At 36.9% G+C, this 13,226-nt stretch overlaps 1 protein-coding gene across 2 annotated transcripts in view; it reads left to right on the top strand.

Moving 5' to 3' along the window:
* KBTBD3 (kelch repeat and BTB domain containing 3) overlaps window positions 1-13,129 on the top strand; it is a 32,654-nt gene extending 19,525 nt beyond the window's left edge. For both annotated transcript variants that reach the window (XM_055306607.1, XM_055306606.1), the window contains exons 2-3: window positions 1,335-1,579; window positions 5,445-13,129. In XM_055306607.1, the coding sequence (XP_055162582.1) occupies window positions 1,359-1,579; window positions 5,445-7,047 (1,824 nt within the window). In that variant the 5' untranslated portion in view covers window positions 1,335-1,358 and the 3' untranslated portion in view covers window positions 7,048-13,129. The remainder of the gene's footprint in view (window positions 1-1,334; window positions 1,580-5,444) is intronic.
* The last annotated feature ends 97 nt before the right edge of the window (window positions 13,130-13,226 follow it).

Below are 13,226 nucleotides of genomic sequence, written 5' to 3'. Positions count from 1 at the left end.
CAAAAAATAGAAAAGGAAGGAAAACTTCCAAGTTCATTCTTTCAGGCCAACATTACCCTGATACCAAAACCAGATAAAAAGTCCACTAAAAGAGAACTACAGGCCAATATTCCTGATGAACATAGGTGCAAAATTTTTTTTTTTTTTAAAGATTTTATTTATTTATTCATGAGAGACACAGAGCATGAGAGAGAGAGGCAGAGACACAGGCAGAGGGAGAAGCAGGCTCCATGCACCGGGAGCCCGACGTGGGACTCGATCCCGGGTCTCCAGGATCGCGCCCTGGGCCAAAGGCAGGCGCCAAACCACTGCGCCACCCAGGGATCCCCCATAGGTGCAAAATTTATCAATAAAATACTATCAAGCCAAATTCAGAAATACATTCTGAATTCACCACGATCAAGGGAGATTTATTCCTGAGTTGCCAGGGTGGTTCAGTATTTGCAAATCAATCAACATGATATATCACATCAATAAGAGAAAGAATAAGAACCATATGATCATCTCAATAGATGATCAACAGTAGAAAAAGCATTTGACAAAGTTCAACACCCAGTCATGGTAAAAATAAAAACCCTCAACAAAATAGGTTTAGAGGAACATATTTTCACATAATAAAGGCCATATATGAAAAACATGGAGCTAATATCATCCTAAATGGGGGAAAATGGAGAACTTTCTAAGGTCAGGAACAAGACAAGGATGTCCACTCTCACCGTTTGATTCCACATAGTATAGGAAGTCCTAGCCACAGCAGTCAGACAAGAAAAAGAAATAAAAGGCATTCAGGTAAGCCAACTGGAACCAATATTTCACTTTTCTTCCTTACTAAAGGCCATAACTAAATACAGTCCAACATTCTGGCCTTTTTTGGTCATTTATCTCTAAAAAGTTGAACCTCAGAAGGCGTACATATATCTAGGCTTCAAGATTAGTATTTTGACATCTGCTTTGCTGCTGGAAGTAAATGGATGGGAAGGGACAAGGATGTGTCGGGTATACAACCATGTGATAACTACTTTGCAAATAATACCTCTTAAATGTAACAAATGAGTCATGTAATAAGATCCTATGTGAGCTATACATACAACTTATAAATTGTGCTATTTGACACAATTTTGTAGCCTTGAACTTTTTCCTTCAACTTGATATACTTTTTATTTTAGTAAACTCAGTATTTATAAAAATTCAAAAGAAATTTATTATTAAATGTCATGAAAACAAATGTTTAGAACAAGGTTTACTATGTTATGATTGTTTTTACACTAAGCAAACTTGGGATCTGAAATTTCATCAGGACTAACCACAGCAGTGATTTTTCTTTTCCATTCCAGTTCTAAGAACAAAGGGAATTGGCTATGGATAATTCATATCATTTCAATCAACAAAACTCATGTAATGGACTTCCATCTGAGAAGAAAAACAACTTCCTTGTGTCCGAAGATCATGGACAGAAAATCTTAAGCGTACTGCAGAATTTTAGAGAACAAAATGTCTTTTATGATTTCGAAATCATCATGAAAGATGAAATAATCCCATGTCATCGCTGTGTCTTAGCAGCGTGCAGTGACTTTTTCAGGTACTTTACCATGTTTGTCTCTGCCTCAGATTTTGCATTATTATTTTTCATAACTACTGAATTTCTTCCCTACAGGAGCATGCAACAGTAATTTTTAATTCTTAAAAGGTAATTAGATTAACTAGTGATTTTTGAATATGAAAATTTAAGACTACCTTTTTTAATAGTTCAGATATTCCCAGGTCAGCATTCCTAAGGTTGTATGGAACACTGGTCCCTTGAAATGTTCTGGAAAAAAATTGTTTCGATCTAGAGTCAGTTTGTTTGGGGGACTTCTTGCACTGTATTCAGAAAAAGAGGAGAAGACAGATAGATGAAAAATGGAAGTATAGTTGAAAGTATAGTTCAAAGAAAATGAGTCTGAGAAAACCAAGTTCAGTCATGTATCTGTAGGTTATACAAGGGAGAAGGACTCACTACAGAGGATTTCAAGGTTTCTCCTCTCTTTGACAAAGACATTCTTATAGGTGAAAAGTACTCCAGAAGCATTTCTGGAGAACACCCAACTTGTTCTGATTCTAGGCAACCTGAATATAACTTGGTTCCTCTTGTAGATCATCCTTTAGGAGTGTCCTAGTCATGACACTGTAAGAACCCACTGTGGTGACAGTGGGCTTCTAATTCTGCAAGGGTAAGTGTTCCCCACATGACCTTAGTACTAAGGTAACTGGATCAAGCTCATACCGTCCTGTGAGGCCTCTTGGTCAGACACACAAACGTCTTGGTGACATCCTGGCCTTCATCCCTCCTAGTGTCATCCTGACACTGCAAAAATTGTGATCCTAATTGCAGTATTTGCATTATGTTCAGTTTTAGAAACAATTTTTATTTAAGGTAAGCAGGATTTAAATATCTAGTAAATAAAATTTATAAAAACAAAGTAAGATTTAAGATATAAATACACTATATGCAAGTTACCTTATACTGACTTTAATCCTTAATTAAACTCCTGTGTTGCTCCCTGCATCTGGTTAGACCCCTGTTGCTCTGAAGAGAACCAGCAAAAGCAAATCGATATCCACTATCAATTGAAATCCTGTTCCTGTGGGGCATCCTACTTGAGTGGGGAGCCGTGGCTCAGTGCCACATCCCACCTCACTGGGGACACAGAAGCTACACCTTTGCCAACACAGACGCTAGTTCTTTCTTTGTTTTCTTCATGTCCTCTCTTGGGTAACGCCCCACCGTCCTGTGCTCGGCCACACCATAGTTCCACCAGTTTTTTCCCAGCAGCTCCCTTCTGCTCCCCCACTCTCCTGCCACTCTTTATGCCACGTGGGCTGGGTCCTGTAATGGTTAAGGACTTGGCCTGTTGCCTCTTATCAGATGTGACCTTAAGCAAGTGACTTAATTTCTTTAGGCCTTCAGGTTCCTTATTCATAAAAATTAAGATGATAAATTAGAACCTAACTCACAGAGTCATTATAAGAGTTAAATGAAATAGTGTATATATACTGATCAGGACCATGCCCACTATATTCAACTGACACTAAATGCTATTATTATTGTTATTTCCAAACCTGGCAAAAAAAAATGGACATAATCTGGTGCAAACACCTAAGTTGATTTCTGTATTATGTTTTTATGTTAAAAAATAAGTTCATGTAAGCATTTGGATTGGCAGCCCTCTACTCTTCATGTAGAAGTATTAATTTATTAATTAAATGGGTCTGTACATAACTTCCACAATATTTTGTTCAGCTGACTCCTAACTTTTATGGATCTGCTTTAAATTTTTAAAGATTACTGTTAAAACAGAACAATACAGTTTTACAATTTTCTCCTGCTTTGAAGTAACACAAATGGCAGTTTTATAATGACCTACATCCATTATTATATATAGTATTTTACTAAAGGAATACACAGTTCATATAAAATATGTACAAATAAAGACAGAAATTCTATAATTTACACTCTTATGTGATAAAGCCCCTAATTCATAGAATTTGTATTATCAAATTCACTGGAGTCCTGGGAGGATAAGGGTACTTTAAAATGATTTTGGAAAATGAAAGTTATAAATGAGATATAAAGTCATGGACAGAAGACAGAAAAGGAAACACATATTGTACAATCACTTCATGATAATGTAAATTTGAGATCAGTGTTAATTGGATACTTTAAAGGTGAACAGGATGTAGTATAGAAATATGATCTTACTTGTATCCTCTCAAGGAAAATGTGGAAGCTGGTGATAAATTAAAAATACATAGGATCGGATAGAAAACATTTTCTTAAAATAATGATAATAGCTAATAGCACTGATCAACTCATGTATTCCTCTGAAAGCTCAGTGAAATAGATACCAAAGTATTCCCCTTTTCAGATGAAGAATTTGAAGCACAGTGAAGTCCACCCTCCCCGCCAAGGTCACACAGCTAATAAGCGACAGAAGCCAGATACCCACCAAGGCAGCCAGATGCTAGAGGCCAGGCTCTTAAGTACACTAAACTGATGACCATGTCTTCATAATCCACCATAATTATCATCACAGTTTCATACTGCTAAGTTGACATTATTGAAAGACCGTGCGTAATGTATAACACATATGGAATTTGTGTAACGATTCATTTGTGTATTCAGAAGAGCCTAGTGGGAAGGCGCTCTGTCATCCTTCCTTGTCCTGGAGGCTTTTCTTATTTGGAAGGCCACTCATTCTTCTCAGTTGGATGCTAGTGCTTTTGGAATCGCTTAGGTTACCTTCTAGAACACACTCCAAGAGCTACACTGGTTCCTCATAGATTCTTGAGGACCCAGGGGCACTGCTCACAAAAGTGTCCTGGGCGACGTGGTATAGGTGCAAACCAGTATGAAACCAGAACCCAGACCCATGGTCCTCAGTCGTACCAGATGATCAAGTACTGGCAGTCCATCCTTCCTTGTAGCTCTTTCTCTCTAATCTCCACCTCCACTCGCTACACCACTGATAGCCGCCCTGGTGAGTCTGTGTAACAATGAATATTCTGCATATGAAGTTAAGATAAGGATGGGTGGCAAGATCAGGTCTACCAAAACCAATAGCAAAATACATCATAGTCTCCTGGCCAGACATTTCCAAATACCTTATATTTTCACTTAAACTGAGCCCCCAAAGTCCCCGCTTCCTCAGATTCTACCGCTCTGCCAGGTGGAGATGAATTACAGCTCAGAAGAGCTCTCAGGCCGGTCTAATTTCCAATCTGGGGACCTAACTCATTTTTAGCCTTATGGCTTGGCACTTAGCCTTGTGAAATCACATTCTCTTTTTTCCTAAAGTGCTGTATGAAATGTCTTTACACATGTATTTAAATTTATCTAGTTTGTTGGGATTTCCCACACAGGTTCCTTGGAGATATCTGATACCTCATGGTATTCCACCTCCCACGTGTCTCACTGCCGCCACACTGAGCATCACTTTGAAAGATACTTTTAAATCCTAAACCCAGAAGCGTATTTTAAGTACTTCTAGTTATCATCTGCAGAGTTGATACTAATTAATTCATAAAACAAGAAATTCAGGCATTAGAGAGATCTCACCCTAATTTTATGAGTAATATTTAAGAGCATGAAATCTGTTTACAAAATGTGAATCTTTTCATAGCCTTCTTTGGATGAGGTGCACTACCCCAGCTGTAGCATACGTATTCTGCAATATGGGAGTTCTGTAGTATCTATGTCTTTACGGTAAACCACATGGCATACAACTACTCTAGATATTAAAACAACCTATGAAGATGCTTTAAAAATATGTTTCAGAAATATAAACTTGATGTGTGAAATACATATTTTAATTCAAGCGGACGGTCAAGGAAGCATCTGTCAGGTAATGTTGAATACTAGCACGGATGGCATATTCCCACTTGTTGTGTGCTCTTTATTGTTGCAGGGCTATGTTTGAGGTAAACATGAGAGAGAGAGACGGTGGGAGCGTCACCATCACTAACCTGTCCTCCAAAGCCGTGAAGGCGTTCCTTGACTACGCCTATACTGGGAAAACACAGATAACGGATGATAATGTGGAAATGTTCTTCCAGTTGTCCTCATTTCTTCAAGTTTCCTTCCTAGCCAAAGCTTGCAGTGACTTCTTAATAAAAAGTATTAACCTTGTCAACTGTTTACAGTTACTATCTATATCAGACAGCTATGGCTCCCCCCGCTTATTCGATCATGCACTGTACTTTGTACAGAACCACTTTTCCTTACTATTTAAATCCAGTGATTTCTTAGAGATGAACTTTGGAGTCCTGCAGAAATGCCTGGAATCAGATGAGCTAAATGTCCCAGAAGAGGAAACTGTACTGAAAGTTGTCCTTAGTTGGACCAAACATAACTTAGAATCAAGGCAAAAGCATCTGCCTTATTTGATTAAAAAGGTCCGATTACATCAGTTATCTGAGGAGACCCTTCGGGACTGTCTGCTCAATGAGGAGTGTTTACTCAAAAGCACAAACTGTTTTGATGTGATCGTGGATGCTGTTAAGTGTGTGCAAGGTTCTGGTGGGCTTTTCCCGGACGCTCGACCATCCACAACTGAAAAATACATATTTGTTCACAAAACTGAGGAAAATGGAGGAGACCAATATACATTTTGCTATAATATCAACAGTGATTCGTGGAAAGTACTGCCACAGTCACACCTGATTGATTTGCCAGGGTCTAGTCTGTCTAGTTACGGAGAGAAAATATTCCTGACAGGTGGTTGCAAAGGGCCGTGCTGTAGAACAGTTCGGCTGCATATTGCAGAATCCTATCATGATGCAACCGATCAAACCTGGTGCTACTGTCCAGTTAAAAATGATTTCTTCCTGGTATCACCTATGAAGACACCAAGAACCATGCATACATCAGTTTTGGCTCTCAATAGGTTATTTGTCATAGGTGGAAAGACCAGAGGCGCACAGGACATTAGAAGTCTCTTAGATGTTGAATCTTACAACCCTCTTTCCAAAGAATGGATATCCGTTAGCCCATTACCCAGGGGTATATACTATCCCGAAGCAAGTGCATGCCAGAATGTAATTTATGTTCTTGGATCAGAGGTAGAGATTACAGATGCCTTTAACCCATCACTAGATTGCTTTTTTAAATACAACGCGACCACTGATCAGTGGTCTGAACTAGTAGCAGAGTTCGGGCAGTTTTTTCACGCAACGTTAATTAAAGCTGTCCCAGTAAACTGCACGCTGTATATATGTGACCTTTCCACCTATAAGGTGTATAGTTTTTGTCCAGATACTTGTGTCTGGAAGGGTGAGGGCTCCTTTGAGTGTGCAGGCTTTAATGCAGGCGCAGTTGGAATTGAAGACAAAATTTATATCTTGGGTGGTGACTACGCACCAGACGAAATCACAGATGAAGTGCAAGTCTACCACAGCAGCAGATCTGAGTGGGAAGAAGTCTCACCAATGCCAAGAGCCTTAACTGAATTTTACTGCCAGGTGATTCAGTTTAATAAATACAGAGACCCATGGTTTTCTAATCATTTCTGAGAGGAGTATGTGCTTAGACATTCTAAAACTATTCCAGTTGTAGAAGCCTACTATAAATCTGTTAACCTTAATAGGTGGTAACAAGGTCTTTGCCTCTTAGTAAAATAAAATGTACCTTCTGTTAGAGAATCACTATGAATGTACAGCATATATGACTTAGCATTGGCAGGAACTTAAAATACAAAATACATTTACCAAAAATTATATCGAGTATAATTTAATCTTGGAGAATCCAGAATACTTAGTATTTTCATATGTAAATAAAACTCATAGGCTTTGATGTCTTGATTTTTGGAATACTTTATCCATGAAAGACTAGTAAGAACAAATCAATGTTCACAGATTTGTACTGTTTAGATGGGAAAAATCTCTTTAGGTAGTGAAAATGAATTATTTGCACACTATATTAGATGAAGTGAAAATTAAATTAGAAAAAGGTAAGAAGCTTGTTCCGTTACTACAAGTGTGAGTGTTGCTGAATTCCTATCCTTACTGATCGTGGATTAGCTTCTTTTCACCGTTTTTTTTTTTTTTTTTTTTTTTTGGGTCAAGTAAACTTTTCTAAAATGCAGGGTATTTCCCCAGCCTTCTAAACTATACACTAAACACGAGGCACGGGGCTTGACTTTTTTTTATGATTCAACTCTTCATTAAGGGCATAATGTACCATTTTATAATGCCATAATGCCATCAGCAATTACTGAAATGCTTTTAAAATTGCTTATTCTATTAGTTCTCAGTACTAGTTGGTTTCAAATTTCTAGCAGTATCATATCTTTCTTATTTTTTAGCTCAAGTTCAGTAAATTAACATTGATGATTTAATTATTAGTTCTGAGTTACACTTGATTTGAGTATTTCTTAATACGTAACCCACTGAGTGAAGTTCTTGGATTTGGAGATGGTAGTCCTAAAATACTTTATCTGTATCCTTGCCAGCTTCCAACATTATTGAGGATGTAGGATTTCTGACTTCTAGATAAGGGTATCATTATGTTGCATTTCTTAAATTTTTAAATGTCCAAATTTGAGTTGCAATAAGAAATTTCAGCATTTAAATTAGTACTGTATCTAATTTTCTTTGATGATATATACCATCTGTAAAGCACTGTGTTTACTACTTATGTAAATTAGTCATAGTGAATTACTTTCTAAATTTTTTTTAAATGACTGGGCTTTTGGTGATCATATTCACAACCTGCTATATCTGTTTAGATGCTTAATCCTCTTTAACCCAAACAAAGAAAGATATTAATCATCCTTCTTCTCAGCTAGGATGATTCTGTGTTGCAAGAGAATATGGGTTTTTTTCCCTAAGTTTAAAAGATATAACCATATTAGGTTTTAAAAGTGAAAATATACCTAAATAAAGGTCCTTTTACTATACCAGATAGATTTATGCAACTGTATGCTTCAAATATATATATATTTTTCAAAATAGAACAGGATATTAGACTGCATTATCATGCAATTCCAAAATCAGGGACTATCCCTAATCAGATGACAGTTGCATAAAAAGTATTCTATAGAACCGGTGGCCTGCCTTCCTAAATTGGCTCTGCCCTTTCCTGTGTGTGTGTGTGTGTGTGTGTGTGTGTGTGCAAGAAAAAAAAATTAATGAAGGCTTTGTGTATATATTTGTGGCTTTGGAAACAAATATTTAAGAAAGACCATAACACAGTGAGTGACCTATCTGTGCATTTACTGAACTGTCAATTTAAGCATATATAAATAATTAAAGTATGTTTAAAATAAGTATTGTTTTAATTACTGACTCTAGGAATTGTTAATCTCTTCCAGAAAGGAGAAACTAAGCTGAAACAGAATCCCTTCCTAATCTTGTTTCATTATTCTATTTGATGTCCACCAGTCTTCTCATTGGCCATTGATTCATGGTAATATTTCTAGAACAAGGCCTAGGTAGCTCCCTCTGCATTTGATTTAATGTATTTTCTAACACACAAGGCTTTCTGCCTCTTTTCTACAATTGCTGCAGTTTACTTGTTAATCATTTTTTCTCTTACTGCCATTCTTTTACATCGGCAACTGAGTGCTCTTTGTAGTTGTATCGGCAAGAAAAGTACTCTGTCCAGTCATAAAAACCCAAACTCTTCTACTGCTCTTTATCCTTGGCTCCCCAGCGGTCTCTGCTGGGCTTGGTTCAATTAATAACTGATCTAATTCTATCTAATTTTGCATCTTCTTATAAAGGTAGCACTTCCATTTTCTGTCTGACATATTGAAAAATGGTTCTCTCTGTTCCAAATCCTCGAGGAACCCAGCCACATGCACGCATGCTCAGAGACTGAACCAGTTACATCTTTATGAACTTGCCGATCCCTGGCTCCATGTCCAAGAACCATGTCTGTCATTCTGGCCTCACCCTCATTATGGATCTCTGACAGGCAAGTCTCTGATCTCTCAAGTTTATTCTCAGTATCTCCAGAAAGAGTTGTAATCCTGTCTGTAAAGTTAGGTAAGAGAAAATAACACATCCCTTTATCTATGGCCTCTTCCCGGAGTCTTTTTTCTTCTTCTTTATAGTCTACTCTCATTCATTATCATCCTTCAGCCAGTGTTGCATTCTAAGAGACAAAATAATTGTGCTAATTACCCAGATTCCTTTCATTCTTGTGGAAAAATTCTGTTCAACATTTCTAAATCCTTTATTTGTCTTGCTCCATTACATTTGGATTATGCATGCAAAAAATTCTAATATTGTAACATATTCTAAAATTGAAGGTAGGTATATGGCATTATTATATATGAAAACAAATTCAACATTTATATGAGATCAATTCAAAGTTAATGAATACTCCTGGAGTGATCTGCAAACTTGATTTAAAATGTGGAGCACCTTTTATTCATCTACTGCCAGTGAGACTGAGCAGTATGAAGAATATTTACATAATGAAAATTAACTGCTTTCCCGTTAAACTCAACTTGGGTTCTGGGTGGAAAAGAAGTCTTTATCAGAGCAGTATTCCATCGTGCTACCCTTGAAAGTTAGAATGTAATTTGAGAGTGACCACATCCTGCAACACGATTCTGTTTTTCTCCAGACACCAAGAGCAACCGAACATGTATAGTGTACTGAGCTCAAGGGGCACAGTTGAGAAAATCAGACTCAGAGAGAGAAGCATGTATATACAGTCTGAGATTTGGAAGCAGTAAATACAATGTAATGATTAGATGGACTGTTGAAAATGTAGTGTTACTTTTAGATCTTCATTCTCTGTTTCATTGGATCCAGTGTTTGAAAATTCTTTTATATGTAGAATTGAAAATGACTCAAAAATGTCTTCTGGGCAGCCCCAGAGGTCAACTCAACACAAAGGCTGGAATTTATAGGGAGGCAGATTTCCACTCAACATAAATCACTTTACTCCACTTTCCAAAGCCATATTTAGAATAAGACAAGTCTTCAAATGTGCCATGTGGCAGATGGTCAGTTCCTACACAGCAGTATACAACCAAAGATTTCTACATTCTCTTTACACATTTCAATCTGACTAGTTTTCTGACCTACAAACTGATGACTTCCTCCTCTGATTAATTTAGCATTTTGGCTTCTAAGTAACTTGATTTCATTGGCTCTGCATACTCAAGGTTTCAATAGGACTTGAGTCTTACCAAGTTTAGGAGCAGTTTAGGAGCAGTCTTATCAAAGGGAATTTGTAATCTGTTCTTCATTTGTTTTTTTGTTTGTTTTTTTCATCACTCAGGAAAAATCTGTAAATGGTGCTGACATTTCTAGTGCACTGCAAGTAGTCATTCTTCCTCCCCTCTACCGCAGGTGCACATTTGTTTCATAGAGAATAGAAACTGAAAGACCAGCACCTAAAATTTTCTCCTGAATTAGTTCCTATTTTGCTGCAAATGTTACTATATAGTTAAATGTAGTGATTCTAGTTAAAGATTATATGATTTAAAATAATATCTTTATATCTTAAAAACCTAGATATGTTTATAAATTGTTTGATGGCACTATGATGCTTAATCAAATTTCATCTAGACAGGGAATATAATCACAGGATGATACTATTACACACTTATCAAAAGATAACTCTTCTAAATCTTAGACTCATATTCAAACTTAAAAATATCCTTGGAATCCAATACAGCTTCTGACATGCTGGAGAAACCCCCTCTAACTCCACAATACTCTGACAACATGATTCACTCTGACAGTTGATTTTTTTAAATTCAATTTCTAATTCAGTTCTTTCAGGAAGAAAGAGTTCAATGCCTTCATTTTTGAAAAGTTCTATTACTGCTCACACTGAAAGCACTGCTGCCTCCTGGCAAAACTTCCAGCCCCTGGTCCTCAGGAGCTGTCTCTACAGGTATTTCAAACAGTAGCATGTCTCCCCTTTCTCTAAAATCAAGTTGTCTTATTCCTTCTCGTTCAGATGCTTAGCACTTTAAAACCTGCCACAATGGCTGGGGTTACATGCCTTTCCTTGTACGGGTGCCTCAAAATCTATCCTAATTCTCTCACCTCTTAAGTTGAGTATGACCAGCTCTCGATAATTCAGGCATTTTATTCCCTGAACCACCTCTCTAGTTCTCATAAATCCAAGCTGAGCTATAGCCTTGCTGGATCTCTCTCCTTTACCTGTCCCCCACCCCCCATCAGCATAACTACAAACACACATTTTCTGGGAGGGGAATTCTAAAGCTAAATTTTTAAGTCTTAAGTCAATCATTTGTCATTAGATAGGATTTTCAGACTCTTAAAAGCACTCCAAATAAAGACCTTCAAAAGTATATAAAAGAAACCAGAGCAGTCACATCCTTCGTGGTTAATGGGAGGACAGTTTGCTCCCAAATCAATACAAACTAGCTACTGTAAGTGGTAGTAACATCTAAGTTTGGAGCTTCACCTATGCTGTTAGTCTGATGGGATAGAGCATGCTATTTCCACGAAATAATGCCATTGTTAAATAATGCTGTGAGCCAGGAAGCTTTATTCATCCCATTAACTTTGACAACATTCCCTACACATAGCTGTCTAACTATCTGCAACAAATTATGCTATTGGTTCCAAGGGTAACAAGCTTGCTGAAATAACTCATAGTTCTCTGAGTATCACATGTAGTGTAAATATTTCTTTACATGTCTGTCTTCCTCATTAAATTGGAAGCTCTTAGGAATAAGGACAATATATTCATCATTTCTGGACCTAGCAATTAGCATAGTGCCTGCACACAGTAAGACATCCAGTAAACTGATATTCTGTTGAGCCACTATGTGAAACAAAATAGGTTGGTTACAATTATGTTGTTACTGAATAGATCCATTATAACTGTACATTTTGCAACCTATGTTCATGTACAAAGGAAATTGTTTTAATCTAATTCAGGATTTTACATTTTAGAATGTTATCACATTGTACTTAGTTATTTATTAATGTATGGTTTTTTGGTAATTGATATTTTTGTCATGTTCAGAGTCTGAAGAAATTTATATAATTTACACAACTGCAGTTTTTATTAATATATGGGAAAGTTAATAATGAAGCACTTGTTGAGACTGAGATTGCATTACACAGTGTACTGCCCATCTCTGGAAAACATGAATAGTTTGCATAATATATGTACAATTGGTTCTTGAAAGTAAAATTATAGATTGAAAGTCATTTATACACCTAATTTTTTAGTGCTTAGGGAGTATTTGTTCTCAATTAATTTTAATTATAATATCTAACTCTATGTTTCCTTTCAAAGGTAATCATATATGACACTGACTGAAAATTTCCTTGTTGGGCATGCGACCCACTTTCATTCACCATTAAAGCATAATAGTCTCAGCAATATTTTCCACACTTGGGGAGATAATGCCCCCAAGCTACTGGACTATGCATACACAAATAATTTTCTTCATTTCCCTGCTAATGGAATGTGGGCTTTTGCCAAATGCTGTAAGAAATATAATCAGAATTTTTGCAGGTCCATGTGAACCATATTAACATGTAGTGAAACATTTCAATCCTATAAAATGATAATTTATTAAAATGTATCTCAGAAAAGAACACATTCTGTGTGTATTTATTCTTACTGGAAATAAACGTAGTAGATATGAGTGGATGCCAAGGTTCTCATTTTCTTGCTGCCCCCCTTCCCCAAAGGCCCTGAGTGCTCTAACAAGTCTCGGGTGTACAGAGGTGGTGGTAGAAGC

Source organism: Nyctereutes procyonoides, unplaced genomic scaffold, assembly GCF_905146905.1.
Source record: "Nyctereutes procyonoides isolate TBG_1078 unplaced genomic scaffold, NYPRO_anot_genome, whole genome shotgun sequence".
Taxonomy (NCBI): domain Eukaryota; kingdom Metazoa; phylum Chordata; class Mammalia; order Carnivora; family Canidae; genus Nyctereutes; species Nyctereutes procyonoides.
This window is presented reverse-complemented; position numbering and strand designations above follow the sequence as displayed.